The sequence below is a fragment of the Zeus faber genome (assembly GCF_960531495.2).
Source record: "Zeus faber genome assembly, chromosome: 15".
Lineage (NCBI taxonomy): Eukaryota > Metazoa > Chordata > Actinopteri > Zeiformes > Zeidae > Zeus > Zeus faber.
In genome coordinates this window covers 17,698,115-17,722,785 of record NC_137194.1, presented here as the reverse complement: position 1 = coordinate 17,722,785, position 24,671 = coordinate 17,698,115, and the positions used below count along the sequence as shown (strand labels likewise).

General features: G+C 44.2%; 4 protein-coding genes across 6 annotated transcripts in view; 2 read left to right on the top strand and 2 right to left on the bottom strand.

Annotated features, from left to right (window-relative positions):
* mfsd2al2 (major facilitator superfamily domain containing 2a-like 2) overlaps positions 1-3,983 on the top strand; it is a gene marked incomplete at both ends in the record, with an annotated part of 5,160 nt that extends 1,177 nt beyond the window's left edge. Inside the window, 10 exons of the mRNA XM_080015273.1 lie at positions 44-176; positions 489-567; positions 703-866; positions 1,410-1,500; positions 2,441-2,562; positions 2,797-2,880; positions 3,028-3,111; positions 3,227-3,339; positions 3,598-3,741; positions 3,815-3,983. Of these exons, the coding sequence (XP_079871399.1) occupies positions 44-176; positions 489-567; positions 703-866; positions 1,410-1,500; positions 2,441-2,562; positions 2,797-2,880; positions 3,028-3,111; positions 3,227-3,339; positions 3,598-3,741; positions 3,815-3,983 (1,183 nt within the window). The remainder of the gene's footprint in view (positions 1-43; positions 177-488; positions 568-702; positions 867-1,409; positions 1,501-2,440; positions 2,563-2,796; positions 2,881-3,027; positions 3,112-3,226; positions 3,340-3,597; positions 3,742-3,814) is intronic.
* A 1,328-nt stretch (positions 3,984-5,311) lies between these two features.
* On the top strand, positions 5,312-7,671 carry fkbp1aa (FKBP prolyl isomerase 1Aa). 3 transcript variants are annotated; one of them, XM_080015636.1, is made up of 5 exons: positions 5,312-5,388; positions 5,492-5,539; positions 6,262-6,374; positions 6,481-6,617; positions 6,908-7,671. In XM_080015636.1, the coding sequence occupies exons 1-4, from the start codon at positions 5,352-5,354 to the stop codon at positions 6,610-6,612; spliced, it is 330 nt and encodes a 109-aa protein (XP_079871762.1). In that variant the 5' UTR covers positions 5,312-5,351; the 3' UTR covers positions 6,613-6,617; positions 6,908-7,671. The 3 variants fall into 3 exon arrangements, with proteins under 3 accessions (XP_079871762.1, XP_079871761.1, XP_079871763.1); XM_080015635.1 differs by having other exon boundaries at positions 6,481-6,656; XM_080015637.1 differs by lacking the exon at positions 5,492-5,539 and having other exon boundaries at positions 5,320-5,388; positions 6,481-6,656.
* A 1,111-nt stretch (positions 7,672-8,782) lies between these two features.
* Positions 8,783-10,847, bottom strand: snpha (syntaphilin a; the record flags this gene model as incomplete). The annotated part of the gene is made up of 4 exons (XM_080015509.1): positions 8,783-10,034; positions 10,255-10,404; positions 10,571-10,702; positions 10,804-10,847. 4 exons carry the CDS (start codon positions 10,845-10,847, stop codon positions 8,783-8,785), a joined length of 1,578 nt encoding a protein of 525 aa, XP_079871635.1.
* A 3,478-nt stretch (positions 10,848-14,325) lies between these two features.
* On the bottom strand, positions 14,326-23,383 carry rad21l1 (RAD21 cohesin complex component like 1; the record flags this gene model as incomplete). Its single annotated transcript, XM_080015272.1, has 10 exons — positions 14,326-14,478; positions 14,802-14,876; positions 15,064-15,177; positions 15,868-16,023; positions 19,696-19,913; positions 21,248-21,355; positions 21,483-21,586; positions 21,733-21,832; positions 22,739-22,868; positions 23,237-23,383. The coding sequence occupies 10 exons, from the start codon at positions 23,381-23,383 to the stop codon at positions 14,326-14,328; spliced, it is 1,305 nt and encodes a 434-aa protein (XP_079871398.1).
* Between the last annotated feature and the right edge of the window lie 1,288 nt (positions 23,384-24,671).

Here is a 24,671-nt window from a genome sequence, read left to right as displayed (position 1 = left end):
ATGTGTCTCAAGTTTAAGTCAAAAGAGTCTGTCGTGTTCACAGGGTGGCTTTTTCCATGCCGTTTGCAATCCTGTCCTATGTGCTCCTGTGGTTCATGCCACACGGTTCTGTGTCTCAGTCCGTCAGTGTGCCATGGTTCCTCACGACAACGTGCCTGTTCGAGACCCTCATGAGTGTAAGATCCACGGTCACATCCTCCCGTCTTTACCCCCCGCTCTCAATTTCTCTCCATCTGCAGCCCTTTTTTCCAGCGCTATGATAACCCCAAGCCAGATATCACACCTCAATCTGCGGCACTGTTGCGATACCCGTTTGTATTGTACCGTCCACCTCCCCCAACTGGTCACCATAGCGACAGAAACTCACACTATTCCCATGACTGTGTAACTGCTGCTGTTTCGCTCCAAGCCGCGTCACCATAGCTACAGTGTTTCACGCCACTTATCATGCTGCTAGTTGCATTTCTCTTCTCAACCCATTCTAACAGTGTTACAACGTCCCCTACCTCTCGCTCAACATGTTCCTGGGGGGAGACCAGAGGGACCGAGACTCTGCCACAGCCTACAGTGAGCATCGTCTAACCCAGTACTATGAACTGCAAATAGCCAGGGCCCACTGACATAGCATTCAAGGATTAAAGCTCTTCTCAACCCCTCATCCCTCCCTTTCTCCCTCTCTATATCTCTGTCTCCCTTCACCAGGAATGACTGTGGAGATTTTGGCGATGCTGTTGGCGTCAGTAGTTCAGGGTCAAGTTATCGCTGTGTACAATACAGAAAGGGACGGGGCCTGTCAACAGCTAGACCAAGTCCTGGAAACAATTACAAACACACCGTCACCACACGCGGCCTCGCTGCAGGGGACGGTATTACCACGCCATCCTACTCCCACCTGTCGAAATAAAGCTATAAAATCGGACCACAGTTTGGTTATAGTCGGACGAGCAGAGTGGAAAAGGCTTCCCCCGTTTCTACGGCTGTCCTACAGCTTTACCTTGGATCTAATCCTGTCAAGTCCCAGGGAGATCTTGTTACACTGTAATCTCTGCTCTTAGCTCGACAAAGGAAATGTTCAATGAGTGTGTGTGTGGTGATTATTACAAGTATTCAGAGGAATTTGTAGTCAGTTATTTTCTACACTAAAAACAAAGGGAAATAGTTTTGTTTTTTTACGTGACGTTTGTTAGCAGGGATGATTATGTTAGTCTACTTATATAGGGTATAATACAAATGTATTGGCCAAATAACAGAACAACACCTGAAATCCACAGTTACAATTACAGATTATGATAAAGATGACACCAATTTTAATCGAGAATCTTTGGCCTCTGAAAGAAATACAATTTGAAGCTCACCATTTCAGTGCACGTTCGCTTGGTGAGGGTTTGAGGTGTGTATTTCTCCCACAGAGGAAGGCTTTCTTGGCCTCTGCCTTGGTCATGGGCTCTTTGTTTTTCCTCTGCAGCCTGGTCCTCTTCCTGGGGGTGAAGGAGCAGCAGGGTGAGTTAGTCGACGAGTTAAGTTAAGGTCAAGGTTCAGAGGGGACCAGATCCGGGTCAAGTCGTATCTGCAAAGAAATTAGTGTCAGGATCCTACCCTGCCTTGATTTCCTGTCTGTCTGTCTCTGGCTCCCTCTGTCCCTCTCTGACTCCTTCTGTCTTCTCTAGGCCTATCTGTCTCTGTCTCCCTTTAGCCCTCTCTAGCTCCCTCTGTCTGTCTATAGGTACCTATGCCCCTCTCTAGCTCCCTGTCTGTCTGTCTGTCTGTCTGTCTGGCGTCACATCCCTGTCACTGCACACGTGTCCCCAATTAGTAATCTCACCACCGTCTTCACCTTCCTCGTCACTCCTTTTGTATTTAACCTGGTTCCATTCACTCTGTTGGTGTCGAATCGCCACATGTCTCCCTGGGTGTGCGCGCGCGCCCTGAATTCTAGGTTCCTGAGTCGCCGCCGCCTCCCTGATCCCCTGCCTGTCTGGGATCCCCCGCCTGTCTGGGATCACCCGCCTGTCTGGGATCCCCCTGCTGTTGCCTATTCTTGATTCCCTGTCTGTCTTCACATTAAACCCCTGTACAAACTCCTAAACTGTGTTTGTCCTGCGTTTTGCGTCACTTGACCTTATCCCTATTAGTATGATCTGACCAAACATGAACCCAGCAGACCTGGTCTTTATGTTGTTCATGGGGTTCCCTGTGTCTACACGTTAAACCCCTGTACATACTCCCAAAACCGTGCATGTCCTGCGTTTGGGGTCATCCTGACCACATCCTTGACAATTAGTAGTGCAGTGTTATTGATCCTTCTCTGAATAAGGGTTATGTTAGCATATTTTGTCCACGCAGAGACAGACTATGGGGCATTACCTAAAAAACATTGATAACTATATCTCCTTTGTGGGTTTTTTTACATTTTGGATACGTTTTATTTGTGTGTTGACAGCGCCTCTCAACCCAGACCAGAAAGTGCGAGTTTCCTATCTCACTGCCCTTAAGACGTTGGCGTCCCATGTTCCTTACCAGCGACTTGTCCTTGGTTTTCTCTTCAGTGCACTCGCATTTCAGGTATATATTTGACTCCCAAATCCACACTCTCGCAAAACGGACTCTAATTTGAGAATTCGAAAATGTGGCTTTGATAAATGGTCACCATAAAGATAATGCTGCTTTCAGTCAGTTAAATCAAACCTTGTTTCTTGATTTCACGTTTCAAAATAGTCATATTGTTCCCTTCAAATAGTGAAAAGTCCTGAAAGTCTAATAACTTCTAATCCGCTGTTCAACATCTCTTTATCCTAGATGTCCTTGGGTAACTTTGCACTATTTTGCAGCCATGCAGCAGGGCTAGGAGCTAACTTCCAATACCTCCTTCTGGTCCTTCTGGTAAGATATTGGTAATTAAAGAAGGAAGACATTACATCTTTGCAAATCCAGTTGAGGGTCTCCCACAAACAGGATTGTATCAAATCTAGACTGAAAGGACAAACGGCACACCAAATTTGAAATAATGTGCACATGTGTATTTTACAGGGCGCGGCCTCCATAGCAGTTCCGATATGGCAAGTAGTCCTTCTAAGAATCGGGAAAAAGGCGACGCTCTTCATTGGACTATCAGTAAGCAAGAACGGAAGCTCCACAGTTCGTGTTCTCCATGGAGTTGATTGGCATTTCCACACCTTGAATTTGTATTTGGAGTAGCTACCTTTGTGACCCGTCTGTCTCCTTGTAGCTGTACATCCCAGCAGTGGCAGTAATCGGCTGCGTGCCCGGTAACCTCCCTGTCTTCATTGTGATGTGCTTTCTGCTGGGATTCAGTCTGGCTACCATGTTCCTGCTACCGTGGTGAGTCGGTGCCCGGAGTGGACGCCCAGTCCCAATTTCGGTCCCATGGGCGACTGTCAGGACATATCACAATCAGCAGCGACAGCAGTGAATACATGACTTATTCACACCCCCACCTCATTCTGGCTCTGACACCCTGACTGACAAGCCAGGAATATTCTGCCACTGGTCTTCGGTTCGCCGGACAGTATTTTTGTCTTTAGATTTGTTGATTACCGATGTACAGTTTTGATCTAATGTTCTGTTCTTGTGCTTCAGGTCCATGCTCCCAGATGTGATAGATGACTTCGCCGTGAAAAACCCTCTGTGCCAAGACCTGGAGCCTCTGTTTTTCTCCTGCTACGCATTCTGCAACAAGCTCGGCGGAGGCCTGTCTGCTGGAGTCTCAACCGTCACGCTGCAGTAAGACAATCTTTCACTCTCCCAGAGTTTTGCCCGTGTATGCTAACGGGGGTCCCTTTCTTCTCCTTATCAGCTTTGTGGGCTACAGAGCAGGCGAATGTTACCACGATGAAGACGTGACGACAGCTTTGATCGTGATGTTTTCGCCCGTGCCCATCGTTCTGCTGCTGGTTGGGATGGCGGTCTTCCACTCCTACCCACTCCATGAGAAACGCTCTGTCCAGCTCGCCACAGAGCAGTGAGTCATTTGGTTTCTGAACCCTTTTGTCATTAACAGTAACTGATCTGCAACCGCTGAACCAATGCATTGTTTGGTCATTTTACTCATCTTTTTTGGACCATTATGCAACTTTCTGTAAATAAGTGAATTATTTTAGGAATCTGGCCTGCATTTCCGATTTCAATTCATACTTTGACCGTTTTAGTATTTTTAGAGATTGTTGTGTGTGATCACCAGTGTCATTTCACTGCATATCTGTATGACCGGATGTATGTGACAAATAATCTCCTGAATTTAAACACTTTAACTGTGTTGTGAAAGCATATTAAGGGGGGGGGGGGCTTTGGCACATAACTGCTTGAAAGAACTTTTATCCAGAATTGATTGGAATTACTTGGAACTTTATCCCCCTCCCCCCATAGTGATGAGTCATTTATGTTTCTCATCTAGGTCAGAAAGTACACATTCACCAGGCCAACGGGAGATGACAGAGCTGCCAACAAATCATCAGCAGCTGAAATTCAGTCTGAAAACAAGGCTAAAGTGGCATCCAGTGGTGGAGAACAACGCCTTGGACGTGTCCCAGGGTTTCTTGCCTTTCTCTTCCAATCGTACGGACCTAAAATCCTCAAGGTCACAAGGCCCTAGTGTAGAACCCAGCAGCCCTGCATCAGCGGTCAACCCAATGGTGGATGGAAAACCTCAAAAGCAAAGATGGCATCAGCCCTCACCAAATGCCAAGGGAAGTGCCAAGTCTTCCACTTATGATGGATCATATTCCCAGCATTCAAATATGAAATCGAAAGTGGCGTGGGTGTAGTCCCAAAAGATGGGACGGCTGACTTTGAGTTGATCATGGTGATATGAACTTCTTTTAACTTGGAATTAAACGGAAATTACCCATTGCTGTGGCATTGTTTTCTTCATTAAGCTGAAAGTGTTGACGTGACAATATGTACAATACAGAAATAACACAAGGACGTGTCCCTTACGTTCACCAAAAACTAAACTCTGACGGGGGGGGCAGACTTTCACCCAAATCCCGGTTCAGGACCCTGACAAATTCAATAAGCCTTTCACGCTTGCGATTGTCGCTGCACAAGCCACCTTCAAACGAGCCACTATTTGGTTCGGCACGGCGACGCGGTTGCTGGCGCTCTAAGTGTTACAGGAAGCTGTGACATGGACGTAAAAACGCTGAACCGTTCCATCTCCACATGCCTTTCAAATGGCCGCTCTGCATTCACAAGCGGGCCCCGTTCGGCCCCGCGGGCTGCCGGTTGACAAACGGAGCCTCCGCTGTAGCGCGCCGCATCGCTCCCCCCCCCCTCCCTCCCTCCCTCCCCCGGCCGCCGTCGAGCAGAGAGAGAGAGACGCCGAAGAGAGGAACATGGGTGTGGACATCGAGACCATTGTCCCGGGGGACGGTAAGGATGCTCCGCTCGCTTTCCCGTGTCGCCGGTGTCTCCTCCGGGAGGGAATGTGCTCGATAAAAGACGCGTAATCCCGCCGCGTGTTTGTGTCTCGCAGGCCAGACGTTCCCCAAAAAAGGACAGCACGTCGTGGTGCACTATGTCGGTGAGTCCGTTAGGCTTCACCCCCCACCCCACCCCGTCCGCCGCTATTCAATGGAATTCAGCCATTTGGGAAATGTGTTTGTGTGTGGTGTGTTTGTTTTCATTTGTCGGGTAAACACAACGCGATATGTGGTTAACCCGAGTAAGAATCGCTGGCGTTCATTTCAAGACCGCCCGTGCCCCCTCGGTTGATGGTGGTTGATGAAGGGTCATTGCTAATGCTCTTGTTCCGTTAGCTGGTTAGTATATTAAGCTAACGGGGAGATCCCGATTGTCTCGTTCAGTCCGAGCGTCAGGCACAGATTTATTTTTTTGTAACTTCATGACAGTTTACATTTTCTCCGGGTTCGCTCCCTGTTGTTGCTATATTTTGTCAAGGCGAATCGCTTTTAGTGCTGTCTGACGTTAGAAGGAAGTGTATGTAGCCAGCAGGATGGTAAAGTGTCTTGGTGAAGGATGATTATGATGATAATAATTTAATTGTAGGAATATAATAGAAAATATTGCAACACGAGATAAACCTAAAAGCTAACCAAAAAATGTACAATGCATAATTTCCTAATAAATATATAGAAAAAAGTCCCAATTTACAATAATCCATAAAGTGGTTTACAAGAAATGTACGGTCAAAAAAAATACAGTAAACCCCCCCAAAAATGACGGACAAACCTCTGTATCGACAATTCACAGGAAATGGTTAAAATGTCTGTTTTATGTCGACAGGGTCACTAGTCAATGGAACCACGTTTGATTCATCCAGAGAACGCGGAACGCCGTTCAAATTCCGGATCGGGCAGCAGGAAGTGATCCGCGGCTGGGAAGAGGGAGTGGCCCAGGTGAGTACACGTAGTCATTCCCTTAGATTGGGGCTTTGTACATTGGGCATTTAAACCTCCTGTGGTATTGATTTATTGCAATTCTTTGCCTTCATTCCCTCCTCAGATGAGCGTGGGCCAGCGTGCCAAGCTGACCTGCTCTCCAGACTACGCCTATGGCCACAAAGGGCACCCGGGGATCATCCCGCCCAACTCCACCCTCATCTTCGACGTGGAGCTGATAAGGCTGGAAGTCTAAAACTTGTGCGCATGCTTTTGTTTATTTCCACTCAAATTTTCAGGGTAAGGAGACCAATAAACCCGATAATGCTAAGAATGACCAAACTATTCCCCACTAATTGGCTGGAATATTTTAATTTCTATTTTCAAATTGGTTTCATTGCTGGCTACCATTTAAGTGCTTCACACCTAGAGCATCCAAACAGCTTGCATCGCCATAGTAAGCTCTTTAGAGGATGAGTTTAACAAGCTGCCATGTATTTATCTTGTGTCATCCCTCCTTATCGATCTTAAATCCCTCTTCTTCTTCGCAGGTTCACTCTTTTCTTGGGAACATGGAGGAAAACGTTAGCAAATGATTCCTGCGTAGAAACTTTGTCTACACCTTCACTCTCCTCTCCCCTTTTAGATGCAAATTGTGTTGTCACTTGCTTTGAAATCATTTTTCTAGTTTCCTGAGCGTAATAAGTCATAGGCCATACCTTTACATGTATTTCATATTATGCGATGTCATTTCTGTTTTTACCTGTGGCTCTAGATTAGATTAGATTAGATTCAACGAATTGTCATTTCACAGAGTACAAGTACTATGCAGCCTTCCAGTAATTGTGTTGATTGTCTGTATTTTTCTTGAATATTAAAATATTTGCTCGGCGCTGACATCCCCATTTATTATCTTGGACGCATTTCATTATTGGGAGTAATTTACAAAACATAAAAATCAGGGATTTAATTGCAAACAGGGATACTCCATGCTTCAGCACACTTATCCATAAGAGAATTCAGAAATTCAATTATTGGTCAAGAATTTCTTGGCAGCATTAATGAGTTAGCCGTTAAGTAAACTGAACAGTTGTCTCAATGTTTTCACATGCTATTTGGCCACGTTGTATTTGCCAAAAGTTAAGGTTCTTGTGGTTTTGATCGGTGGCAGCAGAAATGTACAGTAATTGCATGAGTTTACCCCACAAATGTTTGAAGTGAACACTGGGTGTTTCATTTTTGTGTCCTGCCCCTCCAATAAAAGTTCTGTACCTCTTATCCATACACATTAAAATAAAAAAGAGATAAGAACATGTGTTTTGACTGTAAGTGTGCATTTGTAAATATAGACAGACACCTTTCATTCTATTTATTTGCAATGGATAACACTGCTTGGATTCAGTTTGTGCATTTAAAACAGTTAACTTAATTCTGTTCTTTCTTTAGCTTTGAAATACAGGCTAAGCAATAAAAATATTTTAAATTGGACAAGTAGCCTTGGCAACAAACAAATTGAGAAGCCGTCCTGTGAAGTATATCAAGGTCCATGTATGTAAATAACATGACAGAAATCCAATTATGTACACCTAGTCAGGTATACATAATTGAAAGTATATGTGCTGTTCCAACCGTAGACATTGATAATTGTACTATCTTGAATTTCTCTTTTTTTCCCGTCTGTATAATGTGGCTGAAAAATCCAAAATGGTTCAACTGAGCCATTTTGGATCAATACTTGAAAGGAAACACTTAAAGTCAATATCCACAACTGGAAAAAAGCGATTGGAATTATAATTATATAGTACATTATTTTATGGTATTACAACGCTAGAACATTGCAAGCATTATTTAAATTCCACTTATTTGTGAACTAACACAATGTGAAATTCCTTGTTCAGATGATGAATTGTAGCTTTTATCGTCCTTTAAGTCTTGTCAAAGCGTTTCATTTTAGCATCAAAGTTATGTGATGTGTATTAGAGGACAGATGTTACAACAGCACATTCCCATAACATATCTACAATGCCAGAGACATCTCTAGGGGACTTGTTTTTGTATCAAAGGGTTAAATGTTCGACAAAAAGACCTTGTGACCAAACCAAATTGCAAGAAATCGTCAGGAGTATAACTTTTTTTGGGGGTACATGCAAAGGGTTGACATCTAGAACCAGCTGCAGAGGCAGAAAGTCTATTTGAAACAGCTATTGTAATTCCTTCTACTTATTTTTCTTTAAAGCAGGACACGATCAAAAAATCTCAAGTGCATGATGGTAAATTGTACAAGAGGGAGCCATTGATACACTACAATGAGTAAAATGTATTTAAATCGGGAGCAAGTCGTCATGGCTGTGGTTGTGCCAGTGGCATTTAGAGGTTTGAAGTTGTTTTATTATTGAGACAATAGGAGAGAGAAAGGGGAGAAAATCTCAGATAGGTGTTGCTCCATTCATACTGGTTGGTCCACGGCCCCTGCCTGTGCCCTGGCGGCGAAGCCGATGGAGAGCCACGGCACAGCAACCTCGAAGCAAGGAACCGATATGGACCGTGGGCATCGCCTCTCGTGATGCCCCATGACAAAGCCAGGCCATGGTTGGAACTACCGGCATGGCCAAAGCAAGCAGGTCTATCAGGAAGTAACGGCTCCAGTGGCACAGCTGAGTGGTGCGCTCACCTTCAGCTCCACCTTCACCTTCAGCCTCCTCCACATTCCCATCCTCCATCTCTAGAATTGTAACCTCCTGCTTCTCCATTGGCTGAGTGATGGGTTTGGGCTGATAGGTTTGGGGCACTGTTGGTATCTTCTTTACCTCCACTGGCTTGTTGGGAGCTACTGGCTCTATATTGTGAGAATGCACAGGGGGCGGGGAGGGTGGAAATAGATGTGTCTCTAACGGAGTGATGTCTGTCGCTGCAAAAGAAATGACACTGAGCTCTTCGCCCCCTCCTTCCTCCGAGAGCCAAGTCATAGTCGGGCTGCAGGCCTGGGAGCGCACCACCGGCTTCCTGTCTGCTGCAGGAGCATGGCTAGGAATGGGAGTGGGAGGGGCAGGAGCAGCTCCTGCTGGTGGGACCTCCTCCTGGGGAAGGTGCAAGAACAGGTGATGATGGGGGAGGTAGGTGTGTCCGCTGCACCTGCAGCCGCTGCTCAGAGTGTGACAGGAGTGTGAGATTGGTAGCACAGCCCCACCGCTGCACAGCCTTTCATATGTAGAGGAGCGAGGCGCCGCAGGGGGGGCTTGGGCATGGCTGTGCGGGGGCAGCTGCTCTGTTAAGAGCGCGGCCTCCAGCAGCAAGTGGGTTTGTCCTGCTTGTCGGGAGGAGGGCCCTGCCATCTCGGGAGCATTCAGGTTGCGCTCCAGCTGGAGAGCCAGAGCCTCACTACTCAGCCGTGTGTAGGCCGTGCCACGGCTCAGGGTACTGGCTGGAGAACAGCCACAGGAACGAGACTTTCCACCCGGTCGAGTTGCCTGCAACCCTGAGTATGGCTTGTGGCCTTGAGGCTCCTGTTCACGGGTGCTGAGGTTGGTCTTCACGGACTCTGCGACTTCCTGGAGGTGCTGTATCTCCCTGCGGGCTTCCTTAAGGGCCAGCTGAGCTTCAACGCGGTGGCATTCCTCCTCGATCCAATCCTCTTGCATCCTGCACAGCTGGGTCCTCAGTTCATCTATCTCATAGTCCCTAATAAAGTAGAATGGAGCGTTGTGGAGATGGAGTAAGGAGTTAATAATGGGAAGCTTCAGGGAAGATAAAAAAATGAGTTTAACCTGGAAAGTAGAAACATGGAATAGGAAAACGTCCATGTTTGAATCTGATAATGTGAATCACCATGGTGTGTGGTCCTTTGCAATACAATGGGATTAAAGATATAAGGATATAAGGACAATATCTCCGTGTTCACCTGTGCTGCAGTCTGTCGACATGCTCCCTCAACCTGGATCGCAGATGTCGTATACACACCTCCTTCTGCTGCAGGGGTGTGAGGTACTGTTCTGGGGTGGGAGGCCGGATCCCATGGTTATCTGTGCAGGCAGTCTGCTTTGCCTGCCGTCTAAAAGGACAATAAGAATCGCTGTTAGGAAGATTAACGAAACTCAAAATACATTTGCTTGCGTACGATAAGATAATGTATACATTCCAGCCTTGATTTAAATGCATGTTCAATGTCATGCAGCCAGCAAATGATCCCTTTTCACATGATCCATACATAACGTTACCTGGGGGTACTGGGATACTTGCGGACAGCTGGGCTGCCTTCAGCTGCCCTCCCACGACCAGGATACGTATTGGTGTTAGACGCATCGCTGTGGGAATATCGCCCGCTTCCACCGCCAGTACCCACGGAGCGTCTTGCAGGGTGAAAAGTCACAGCGCAAAAATGTGAAATCCTCACCTCGCCATCATCCAGTAATCTGAAATAAAAAGTGGGCAGAAGAAGCAGCAGCAGTACCTGCGCTGAGCAGCCGACGGCTTCCGGCCGGGCGTGAGTGACATTTGTGTGCGCTGGAAACAAGTCCCATTCCACTGCTGTCACTAGACAGACACACTAGGTGCCCTCCGAGGTGAAGTGTTGAGTGGGAGGGGGTATCGATAAAAAGCACAACAATAAAATCATTCATCACAATATAGTAGTACAGAGGTGGTGTTGATGCTATAGTTGCTTTATTTTTAGTGCATCTCTGCCCAACGGCCAACAAACAGCATACAGAGGAGCACATACAACAACACGTTGAACAGCTGTTTCTTATCATTTACCAGCTAAATGCATATGGGATGGATATCAAATAATGTCCGAACCAAATGGGATATTTTAAGCATAGTTCCTCCATAGTGCCTTTTGAGCACAGCTAACTTGACTTTAAAATTCACTTTTTAAATCAGTCATGAACCTGCAGTATTTTAATGTTTGGTCAGCGGTTTACTAGGCCCAATTCACGTGGTGCAGCCTGTATTGAGTCTCTTTGTAAAGTGAAGTGAGGTCTGGCCATGTTGTGCCTTGTGAATAAAGCCTCCTTTCTTGGGTGACACAATGTGAAACAGTGTCTATCCTTGGCCTTTGGCAATACGTAACCAAGATGAAAACAAGTAACTTTTGATAAACCCCTGGACAATGATATTTGGCACGCCACATTCCAAAATAATTAGATATTGTGAATATGGAAAATGGTCCCTGTCCTTTATTCTACAGGGGTGTAGGCTGTATATTGTTATTCTTATAACTATTATTATACTATCGCTTTTGTTAATAAAAGATAGTAGTCATAGTCAGTAGTATATGGATGTCATGGATCTGCCGCACTCACTGACAAGATGAATAAAATGTGTATGTGAAATAAGATTGTAAAAAACTATTTTTTTTTATCATCGCCGCAATGCTACAAAACAACCAGGTCCTCACCAAGATGGCGGCACGTGTAGATGTAGCTGACATAAGACCTTTATAGATGTCATGGAGCCAACGAACCCACAGACAATCTGAATAACATTTGTATTCTGGGCAGTTCCAACATGGCGTGGTTTGAGTTTCATCGTTCATTATTGTGGAAGAAGCATGTGATCAACAATCGTAACCTCACCAAGATGGCGCCATGCACAGCGCAATTGAGCAAGCTGACGAAGAACACAGATCAGGCAATAGCACTATGGTCCAGTGACACACAGATATAGTCGCGATTGGACTTTAACTTAAGGAATATAAGATACAAACTCTTAATCATACAAGGTTACAGAGTGACAGGTATTATTGTATTAATTTATCAACTTTTATTATGTTTGAAAAAAATTAGGTGAAAGTAAAACCAGAAGAAAATTGTTGGATTAAACAAAAGACACCTTTTTAAACGTCACAAATATATGCACTTCTGAAGGCAGCTGGCATGCACCAGATTCAATTTTACAAAATAGAAAACCCAATAACATCACTGTCAGAATTTATACATTCCAGAGATATCAATGTATACAAACATCCTGAATTATAATTACTGGTAACAATAACCATAAGCACTTACATAATACAAAGAACATGTATTTATTGTGTACGTGATTTGAAATATTTTCATTCTTTTTGTGTTTTTTTTTGTGTAGCCCACTACACACAATTTATTTTATTATATATCCTCTACAAATGAAATCAGCTAAACAACTTACCTGAGTTTACTGATTTATAGGTTTATAAAATACATCATTATTGTGAAGGTGGTCTTCTCGGATTTGCAAAGGGCCATAAAATAATTATGTTCCACAAAGTGGATTAAAAATCGTGATCACAATATTGACTAAAATAATCGTAATTATCATTTCAGCCATAATCAAGAGGCCCTACTTCAGATGGCCGGAATTTATGAACTTCTGCAGTCACAGAAGACACTGTAACACAGAGCCAAAGCACACTCCTCCATTGAACTTTAACGAAGGGCTGACTACCCTGAACCCCGCCTATTGCTGCCTGCAGCTATATTTATTATTATTATTATTATTGTTTTTAATGTAGTAATAGGGGTAATAATAATAATAGTAATAGTAATAGTAATAATAATAATAATAGCAATAATAATTTTAATTATAATTATAATAATAATAAATATACTGCCGCTACTGATAACGTTTTATTTGTGATATTTTCAATCTCAGCACGTTTTCCAGCTGTGCGGGACAACGAGGGGCAGTGGAGCTGCACCATCTTTCTGTGCGCAACAAGTAACATATACGCAATAGGTGAGAAATACGCAATCATCTTACGTAAGTGTGAGCGTCCGTGTTCATTGGCGAGGCATATTCAGGCTGTTAAACACAAACTTAGAGCAGAAATCAGACTTAATATTAACATTTTTGGATAACCTGACATACGTCTTTGAATCCATTAGGGTGCAAAGTTGTAAAGTTACCCTGACCTCACACATTACATTTGCAGTACACTTGCAGTAATGATGCATGGCGCTCCAGATGAGCCAGCCAGTGGAACCAGTAGGGTCAATGCGATGGGTATAGACCCAGTTTATGGGCACCTGACAAGCCAAATGATGCTTCCATACGAAGCCATTAGGATGCGTGGACTCCAGGATCAGAGGACCACGACCGGCTGACTAACTATTTTGGTCCTCGCTGCCCTACATACGGAACACCGAGCAGAGCCGCTAGCCCGTCTCCGCGGACACACACTGGAACATGCTCATGAAACCCAGAGAAAACGGTTACAGTACCATTTCGCCAGATCGACGAGGCTCAGCATATGTTTTGGTATTATTTGGTCTCTGGTGGCATGAGAGGGAAGTGATGCTGATGCTGCTGCCCGCTCCTGGAGCCATGGAGCCCGGGATGGAGTGAGGTAACTGCGCATACTGCATCTGTGCCTCTTAAAGAGACAGTGGCGCTTTTATTTTGGACATACTGTAAGGACGGCTGGCTTTGTTTGTGGTGTTTTCAGAGGGTAAGATGATCCTAGATACAATAACATAGTGTAATTCACCTTCCTGGTGGCCCATAATGAAAAGTGAGCATCCGGCCCCTTTTCTCATGGAGTTTGTATTCATCCATATAGAACTGATAACCTTTTGAATATGACATTTATTAACTCGATTATCAAGTTCATATGAAACATTGAATAATTATACTTTATATTAAGGAAAACATTTAACTGCAACAACTCTAATAATTCATATATATTATCTATTTTCTCCCTTTTTCCCTTAAAACAAAGGCGTATCCAATCTTGAATCCATTGTTTAAGATGAAGCACAAATTAGCAACTCTATAAACATTGGGGTGGCAGGATAATTTTTTTTTACACCAACATTATGACAACTTCATTAATTTGTCATTTGTGAAAAATAAAGTGTCAATAAACACTATATATATATATATATATATATATATATATATATATATGTGGTTGTTTTTTTTAACAATTTCAGCTGAGAAACTCAAATACCCGGGTTTGAATAACCTGTTAACCCATTATGGGGCTCATCTGGTTTCAGTTACAGATCCAACACAGATCATGGAACCTTGGTCCAGGTGTGGCCACAATGTCGGCGTAGGGTCCATCCTGCTTCAGGTTGAGGGCCTTCTGCTTCTTCAGCACGAGTAGACAGAAGAAGGTGGTTGCAGCATGAGAGCGGCTGCCCCTCTTGCATAATGCCTCTAGGCTGAATATCGCAGTGCTCTGGGTCTGACACACACACACACACACACACACACACACACACACACACACACACACACACACACACACACACACACCTTCATTTTCCAACTTCATTCCACAATCCTCCAAGAGCTTTTCCCTCATTAAATCCCTGTGAATAGTGAGAGGAATACCGCACGCATACTGAACGGTAAAAGGTAATCTTTTTTATCACCATGACAATAGAAAAGGGTTATATTACATTGTTTTGGATTTTTCTATATATCTATACTTATGTAATTCTCATCTTAACTCCTCTTTCTTACTTTGAGAAAATTTAGAAGCTTAAGTACTCGCTTGGTCATCCTCCTCTCCACAGAGTCCTGGCTGTCCAGCATAGACTACAGTTTGGGAAAGCACAAAACCACACAGTGAATAACGCGTTGCAAACAACTGTGAAAAATGAAAAGTGACTTCCAGACAGATATTGCTCTGGGGTACATCTCTACCACTTGCCGTTTGGCAGCTAGAGCTACATCATGGCTTGGGGCTAATGGTTTCAAACCCACTAATCACTGTGGCAAATACCTGGGTGCGTACGACAGTCGATTCAGACCCATTTCCCAAAAAAGAGAGTTGGACAAACATGGCAGGGTCCTCAGATGGAAGTCCTGGGTGTGAGATGTCCATCATGCTGTCATCCTGAATGACAGAGAATTGATTAGAAAGACAATATCCGAGTCTGGTAAAAGGAATGGATAAAAACGACACACAGGATCAAATTAAAATGACTTGATGAAAATTGTGTTTTTATTTGTTTATTTTCTACAAGTTTACTTTTGCCATGTCTGAGCAGTTTTTATCTTTGCCATCAAGTATAATATCAAAGATGTGCTCAGCATGGTTCCTCGTTGTCTCTGGATCCAGGGACTCATCGGGACCACGGTTCTCTGGGGAGAGGAATCTTGTATTCTGCACTATAAAAATATGTAATACATAGATTATGTAAAACAACAGAAAGAAAACAGATGATTGAATCAACAGCAGCACTCGATTTGGAAGTATTGGTTTGGCTGCATTTCACTTGTTTCAGTTTATGTTAGTATTACAAAGTTATGATCTTTAATAGAAGAAAAGTACACGTGGCTATATGTATCTGCCTCCTTCACATCAGATGTGTTTACAGTGAATTAGTGAAAAATGAATCTTACAAAAGTCTGCCCATCAACATGACATAAACACAGAATTCATTTTTTTCTATGGTGTTGTGGAGTTAATGGGTTTCATTTAAGATTTGTATTTTATTTATATTGTGAGATACCGTCATAGGCTATCTCACAAACCAACCATTCAAAGGACCCCAATGAAAAAACACCAAAGGCAAAATGGTACCTCGCCCGGAATAGGGAAACCGGGGCCCCCTCCTGGAGCCAGACCTGGGAGAGGAGCTCGCCGGAGACCGTCTGGTAGCCGGGCCTTGACCCATGGGGCTCGGCTGGGCATAGCCCGAAGAAATATCATGGAGCCGCCACCCTGTGGGCCCACCACCTGCAGGGATAGGCGTTGGGGTTGGGTGCAACGCCAGCTGGGCAGCGGGGAAAGGCGGGGGCCTGGGCCTGCTGATCCTCGGCATCGCAGATTAGTTCTCGGGACGTGGAATGCCACCTTGCTGGCGGGAAAGGAACCGGAGCTGGTGCGGGAGGTGGAGCAGTACCAACTAGATATAGTTGGGCTCACCTCTACGCACAGCACTGGCTCTGGAACCAAACTCCTGGAGAGGGGCTGGACTCTCTCCTTTTCTGGAGTTGCCCAGGGTGAGAGGCGCCGGGCGGGTGTGGGGATATTCACGAGCCCCCGGCTGAGTGCCGCTGTGTTGGAGTTCTTCCCAGTTAACGAAAGGATCGGCTCTATGCGACTACAAGTTTCTAAGGGGAAAGCTCTGACTGTTGTGTGTGCTTATGCACCGAACACCAGTTCAGAGTGTTCGGCCTTCTTGGAGTCTCTGGGTGGCGTCCTGGAAGGGGCTCCGCCTAGGGACTCTATAGTTCTACTGGGAGAAGCTAACGTGGGCAACGATGGAGAAACCTAGAAGGGGGTGATTGGGAGGAACGGCCTGCCTGATCTGAATCCGAGTGGTGCTTTGTTATTGGACTTCTGAACTAGTCATGGATTGGCCATAACTAACACCATGTTCGAGCATAGGGTGACTCATAAGTGTACGTGGTACCAGACCACCTTAGGTCAAAGTTCGATCATTGACTTTGTAGTTGAGTCATCAGATCTGCTGCCGTATGTCTTTGACACTTGGGTGAAGAGAGGAGCAGAGCTGTCAACTGATCACCACCTGGTGGTGAGTTGGATCAGATGGCGGGGGAGGCAGCCAGACAGACCTGGTAAACCCAAACGTGTAGTGAGGGTGAACTGGGAACGCCTGGTGGATGCCCCTGTCCGTGAGGTCTTCAACTCCCACCTCCGGAAGAATTTTTTGCGCCTCCCGGGGGAGGTTGGGGACATGAAATCCGAGTGGGTCATGTTCAAAACCGCCAATGCAGAGGCGGCTGCTAGGAGCTGTGGTTGGAAGGCAGTCGGTGCCTGTTGTGGCGGTAACCCAAGAACCCGTTGGTATACACCAGCGGTGAAGGAAGCCGTCAAGCTGGAGAATGAGGCCTTTCGGGCTTGGCTGGCCAGGGGTCTCCCAAGGCAGCAGACAGGTACTGGCAGGCTAGAAGGGCTGCGGCTTCAGCTGTCACTGAAGCAAAAGAGGAGTGAGAGGAGTTTGGGGAGGCTATGGAGAAGGACTTTCGGTTGGCCTCAAAGAAATTTCTCGCAAAATGTTCAGCGACTCAGAAAGGGAAAGCAGGGCTTGGCTCAAGCTGTGTTTAGCCGGGGAGGAGAACTGCTGACCTGGACTGGGGCTATTGTCGGGCGTGGAAAGAGCACTTTGAGGAACTCCTAAACCCGACCAAAGCGTCTCGGGGGCAAGGTGCCGGGGGTGGATGAGATTTGCCCTGAGATGCTGAAGGCTCTGGTCATTGTTGGGCTGTCTTGGCTGACACGCCTCTTCAGTGTCGCGTGGATGTCGGGTACAGTACCTGTGGAGTAGCAGACTGGGGTGGTGGTTCCCATTTTTAAAAAGGGGGACCAGAGGGTGTGCTCCAATTATAGGGGTATCACACTACTCAGCCTCCCCGGGAAAGTTTACTCCAGGGTGCTGGAAAGTAGGCTCCGAACCACCTTGTCGAACCTCAGATTCAGGAGGGGCAATGCGGATTCCATCCTGGACGTGGAACAGTGGACCAGTAGACCAGCTCTTTACCCTTGCAGGGTTGCTGGGGGGGATCGTGGGAGTCTACATGTGTTTTGTGGACCTGAAGAAGGCTTTCGACCACGTCCCTCGGGGGATCCTGTGTGGGTACTGAGGGAGTATGGGGTACCGGGGCCGTTGGTACAAGCCATCCGGGCCTCGTACAACCAAAGTGAGAGCTGTGTTTGTATTCTCGGCACAAAGTCAAACACGTTCTCAATGGGTATTGGACTCCGCAAAGGTTGCCCCTTGTCCCCGATTCTGTTTGTGATATTCATGGACAGGATCTCAAGGCGCAGCCGAGGTGAGGAGAGTGTCCGTTTTGGGAACCTTAGAATTGCATCTCTGTTTTTTTCAGATGATGTGGTTGGCTTCATCAGACCGTGACCTCCAGCACACACTGGGGCTTTTTGAAGCTGAGTGTGAAGCGGCCGGGATGAGAGTCACCACCCTCAAGTCTGAGGCCATGGTTCTCTGATGGAAAACAGTGGATTGCTCCCTCCAGGTTGGGACCGAGTTGCTGCCCCAAGTGAAGGAGTTCAAGTATCTCAGGATCTTGTTCACGAGTGAGGGGAAAATGGAGCGTGAGATGGACAGGCGGATCGGTGCGGCATCAGCAGTGATACGGGCGTTGTACCAGACCGTTGTGGTGAAGAGGGAGCTGAGCCGGAAGGCAAAGCTCCCAATTTACCAGTCCATCTACATCCCAACCCTCACCTATGATCATGAGCTCTGGGTAGTGACCGAAAGAACGAGATCGCGAATACAAGCGGCCAAAATGAGTTTCCTCCGTAGGATGGCTGGGCTCAGCCTTAGAGATAGGGTGAGAAGCTCGGACATCCGGAGGGAGCTCGGAGTAGAGCCTCTGTTCCTTGAGGTGGTTCGGGCATCTGATCAGGATGCCTCCTTGGCGCCTTCCTTTGGAGGTTTTCCGGGCACGTCCAACTGGTAGGAGACCACGAGGTAGACCCAGAACACGCTGGAGGGATTACATATCCCAGCTGGCCTAGGAACGCCTCGGGGTCCCCCAGGAGGAACTGGAAAACGTTGCTGGGGAGAAGGGGGCCTGGAGCTCCTTGCTCAGCCTGCTGCCACCGCGACCCGGCCCCGGATAAGCGGAGGAAAATGGGATGGATGGAGGGATACCCTCATATAAAAGTCCCCCCTCTCAATATAGCAGACATTTTGTACCATCTTTAGACTCCTGTAGTCCAAAGTCCAAAATAATTTGTAATTTATTTAACAAATACACCAGCTCAGTGTTACAAATGACAATGACTGCAAGCACGCGCCTATATGCCTGTTAAACTGGTGAACCCTGGGTGCCTTTTTGTTGCCTACCTTCCTCCCTGTCTGTGCGCATCTGCTCTAGGCCACCTTCCTCACACACTGCATCGCTTCCCAACCGAAAAGCACTCTTGGTAAAGAGCTACAAGGGCAAAATGGATCATACCAATAATTGTAAAAGCAACTGAAACAGAATAGCTTGTAATCACGGACATCAGGGATGGAAGCAACTCATGACACTAGTCAAGGTACTGTGTCAGAGTAGACTATTTGAATTTTTCAGAATCAGATATTTTGATATTGCTCATACTTCGAAACGTGCTGTAATTGACTCAACCTCCCAACAATTCCAAGCATAGAGTACTCTGTCTCGCCAGGCTATAAACTGTTCTTTGAGCATTATTTGATATAGCCCCAACCAATCGGTCTTGTTAATGCTCAGAATTACTGGAGGTGAGGATTAAAGGTGTTTTTAATTGTAATTAAGTACTTTGCTTGTTGAGTAATGGTACTTCTACTTGACTAAAAATTGTCAGTACATTTTCCATCGCTACCTGATATAAAGATTTAATGCACTTTGACCTGGAACCTGTAACTACAGGGCCGAACAGATTTGTACACGTTTCCACCTGCTGTATCTGAGGATTCAGGATAACGGAACAGAGTTGCCCAAAGAGTTGATCTCCTCCTCCGTTCTCCATCCACTGCATGAGCTGGCGGGTCGGCGGAGCCATGTCCAGAGGAGCCACCAGGTCGGAGGAGTCAGCCAGCTGGTCTTTAATGGCCTCGTTGCTCAGCTCCTTCGTCTGATCCACTACTAGCCTCCTCTTTCTCTTCTCATTCCTCCCTGTATTCAGTGAGAACAGTCAGGGTTTCTATGTACTATAAGTTAAGAAGGGCAGGAAAAATTAAGGCTTTTGGTTTCACCTGTGGCGATTTCAAACCATTTTAAACCTATCAAATTCGCTGGATAATGCCTATAAATAAATAATATGCACTAGTAAGCATGAATTTTAGGAGAACAGTTTAGAGGAGATCTGCTTAGGCCTACGAGTGACAGCGACTGGTTGGAGAGCTAAGCCTTTCTCTGCATTGCCGAGCAGGGTCGCCTCATTCAGTGTACGGGGCTCCACTGCCATGGCACCCAACTCAGAACCATCTGGAAGACATGCGTGGGTCTGATTCTAAAGGACTCTGAATTAGTCATTTTTGATTCATAAAACATTGAGAGACTTGGGACTATTGCTCTAATTGTGACTATTGTTTAAACAGCAGACAGTACAAATACAATAATTGTCTTGGCACGCTAATGTACCTTGTTGATGATTGCTCTTGTTTAGAGTCTTGACCCATTCATTTTCATTTTGTGACATCTCTTTGACAAGTTCCATGGCGACAGTATCGCTGGAGTTCATCATGAAGTCTAAAGAATAATTGAAGTATGGAACTTCAAACACTCTCAACTAACAGCAAAACAACACTAAAGGAATAATGGATAACATTAGTTCAGGAAATGGCTGTCTGAATATTTTTTCAATCATCTCCTAACTTAATTTCAGTCAGTACAGTTGTAATCACACGGAAATGTTATTAGAAAACTTTGTTAACAGTAAGTGTATGGTTTGTGCATATGCAAAACACAGAATAATATATTCCAATACTCTATATAGAGACCTGCTTATTCATCCCATCACACATTTTCTCATTAGTTATTGCAGTGGTGGCACCTTTGCTTCAACTACTGCAAAATTAATGCAAAGAAAAAATGATCAGGTTACGATAATTAAACTTCAACATGAAAATTATAAGTGTTGACTTCTTTCTGCTCCCTCTCAGACATGTACATTTATGTATTTATTGATTTATTTTTTTCCACAAAAAATTGTGTTCAGGCCAGACTCCTATAAGTCTAACAAATAATTCCCACCCATGGATTAATTTAATTTGTAAATAATTAGCTGAAATTTTTTCTTAAATTTTTCCCCCCTTTATTTAATGGTTATTTCCTGTGTTTTCTTCAATGTCTAAAATAAAAAATTAACAAATTAAATAAAACCAAATACAAGTGTGAAGATAAATTTACATTGGTCTGTACATTACACTCTATCCCTTTTCCCGGTTGTTTGCTTTCCATTTAGTTAATTTACGACTGAAAAGTGACAGCCCAAATCTGACAATTACCAAGCAAGTTAAGTCCAGTGTTCTCATCCCCAAAAGAGTCACCACGGTGTCCCAGGCTCTGAAAGCTCACGTCCAGCATCCCGCCTGTCTGACATTGGGACTGATTTTCTATAGTTTAAATCCAAAAAAAGATGGAAGATAATTCACAAATTTCAAACGAGGGGTTACCCTGATGAGGGACATGATGACACAAAAGAAGGAAGCACAGCTCTAAGTACACACAACTGGATCTCACCAAAGTCCACTCGGCTGAGAAAGTCATTTCCAAAGTCCTCTTGCAGGGTGATTTCCTCTACTCGACTCTGGTTCAGTGAAAAGTGGTCTACAACATCTATGTCACTGGTGGGTAGAGGTAGGTACAGAAACGTCTTTATTATTATTATTATCATCTGAAAACGATCAAATCATTTACAATCTAATCAAACCTAAAAAAAAATTTGAGGAAGAAAGCACATCAGACAGAGAGGAACAAAGGTAGAACCTACTTTGGGTGTGGAAGCTCGGTTTCAAAGTCTTTGAAATCTTCAGTCAAATTAATATCTTTGAGTGGGGCTTCGAGACCCTCGAGAGGCAGATCAGTCTGGTCTGGCAGGTCGAACGAGGGAGAGAGTTGTGGATGGGAGTTAAGACGCCTTTTAGATACACGTGAAGCATTCTCCAAACTAATCTACTAAAACATCAGAATTAAGATTTTGGTGATATTTGACACTCGGTAGGAAGTGCCATGTAAAGGAATGTACACATATGGAAAAATAATATTCTATGATATAATATTTTCAACAGCAATAGAAAGTGCAAGTTGTCACCCCCTGGTGGTTAAATTTAGGTTCATTAGTAATAAATAAATAATCACCATGCATTTATTCATAAAGGAAATACAGTGATTCCTTTGCTGGGAAAATCAAAATTGTATTTTGTTGTTGTGTGTGATGTGCACTGCTGTAATGCCTTAATTTCCCCTCTGGGAAATATCATGTACCTATCTATCTATCTATCTGTCTATCTATCTATCTATCTATCTATCTATCTATCTATCTATCTATCTATCTATCTATCTATCTATCTATCTATCTATCTATCTATCTATCTATCAATCACATCTGGCTGACTGCAGTGACCTGTATACCACTTTTTTTTTTTAATGCTTCATTGCAGTGAAATCTGTGGAAAATATTTTAAACCTTACATTAATATAATATGGTAGTTTTGGTTGTATTCATATACTCTGTTTTATTGTATAACTTTATTTGTGTTATTTAGATACAAAATGTTGGCAGACAGTAAGTGTCATAGAAAGCTTATGTTGTCTTCAACCTGTCTGCAGAATTCTGATATGCTGTATGAACATATTTATTTCAAAACATAAACTGCTAAATTTCCACAGAAGGCACATTTAATATGGCAATAACCAAAACCAGCCAAAATCCTGAGCAAGAACCCTACTATGATCATAACAGTATAAAGTACAGTAAAGCAGAAAAGGTGAGCTACCCGGCATGAACGCCAATTGGATTTTAACCAGAGAGTTGTTGCAGTCTGCAAGGAGATACTTAATTTTGCGAGAGTAAATCCGCACCACTCCCAGAAGTAGATGACTAGATGTACGCAGGCTGATTTTCATCTGGAGGAAAACAAACACAGACAGACAGACACAGAGACACACAGACAGACACGCAGATATACTTTATTCATCCATGGAGGCAAATTGCTGTGTTTAAAGCAGCACAAATCACAACAATAGGCAATAAGAACAAAGTAATAACAATACAAAACAGAAGAAATGACAATATACAATAAAAGTTCAGAGTAAACGTCTGTATCAAGAACTGATAACCCGACAAGAGTAGGAGATTGTTTGTATACAATAAAAGTGTTCATGCTGCCTGTATGTACTGTACATGGAATTGAGGTCATATTATAGTCTATTAGCAAACAGTTGTAACCATAGAAACAGTTTTATGTGATGAACTCCAGGTGTGCGCTTTGTACCTTTGGCGACAGTATGTCTTTCACCGTGACCTCCAGGTTGCAGTCGAACACCATAGCCTTGGTGATCTTTCTCTCCCAGTGAGCTGCCAGCCAGATTCTGGCCAGAGGGCCGCGCTTGGACGTGAAGAGTTGAGTGTAGAACATCATGATGGAACTTTGGACTCGCCTTCTCCTCCGCGTTCCCGTTTCTCCTCCTCCCCTGGCGAGCAGCGCTACTTACAGTACCTCGCATCGGCGGTACAGCAGTGGATAGCTAACAATGATGTCGGCTAACAAATTGCAACTCCAATTCGGGTCACTATCGTAGTGTTACACAAAGTGTCTTATTTTAAACGAATAAAAAAACACATTATATAATATATATGATATATTTAAGTGTACCTCCACATTCAGCTATACTAATTTATGGCCTTACCTTAAGTTATGAATGTATCGTTCTCTCGCTCGCTCGCTCGCTCTCTCTGTCTCTCAATCTCTCTCTGTCTCTCTGTCTCTCTCTCTCTCTGTCTCTCTATCTCCCTCTCTGTCTCTCTCTCTCTCTGTCTCTCCCTCTCTGTCTCTCTCTCTCTGTCTCTCTCTCTCTCTCTGTCTCTCCCTCTCTGTCTCTCTCTCTCTGTCTCTCTCTCTCTGTCTCTCTCTCCCTCTCTGTCTCTCTCTCTCTGTCTCTCTCTCTCTGTCTCTCTCTCTCTCTCTGTCTCTCTCTCGAATGTTTGCCGCGTTTTACACCGAGTTTTGACACAAGGCTGTCACGTACATCTTAGTTCCCGTCTCAAGAAAAGACAATTTGACTCAAAACAAATATTTAAAAAAATATAAACAAAATTTCCAGGACAGCAAAAACAAATGATCTACAAAATGTTCATACAATGAACCCACACTTGTGTTATTATGTGTACTTATCATTTACTTATTGCAAATAATGTACTTCACAATTTTGTTTTTCCTCCACATGTTTTCCTCAATTTCGAGAGGAAAGATATGCAGACAATAATAAAGTACTAGCGCGAGATTAAAATGTTAAATAAAAAGAATAAAGTCCAAATAGCATGGCTTCATGTCACACTGCGTTTGCACATCTCCACCCCACTTTTATTTGTTATTTTTTTTTAGATGTTTTAACCTTCTCTCAAATTATTAATGACTTTAATCTTTGAACTCCAATCTGAAATTTCTACTTTATTGTCGAACTGTCTTTAAATCTCGTATTTCTTATTTTATTCTCGAAATATAATAATAATATATAATATAATATAATAATATCTATTTTTTTTCTCGTGCAGATGTGTGGTGACAAAACAAAACAAACTAAGGTATTTCTGTTTTACACAAAGATATGTATTCAAATGTGATTATACTTTTATCAAGGGAATTCATCCTGACAATAAGACCTCCTCCCGATCCCGTTAAAAATATGAATATTATCCAATATGAATTT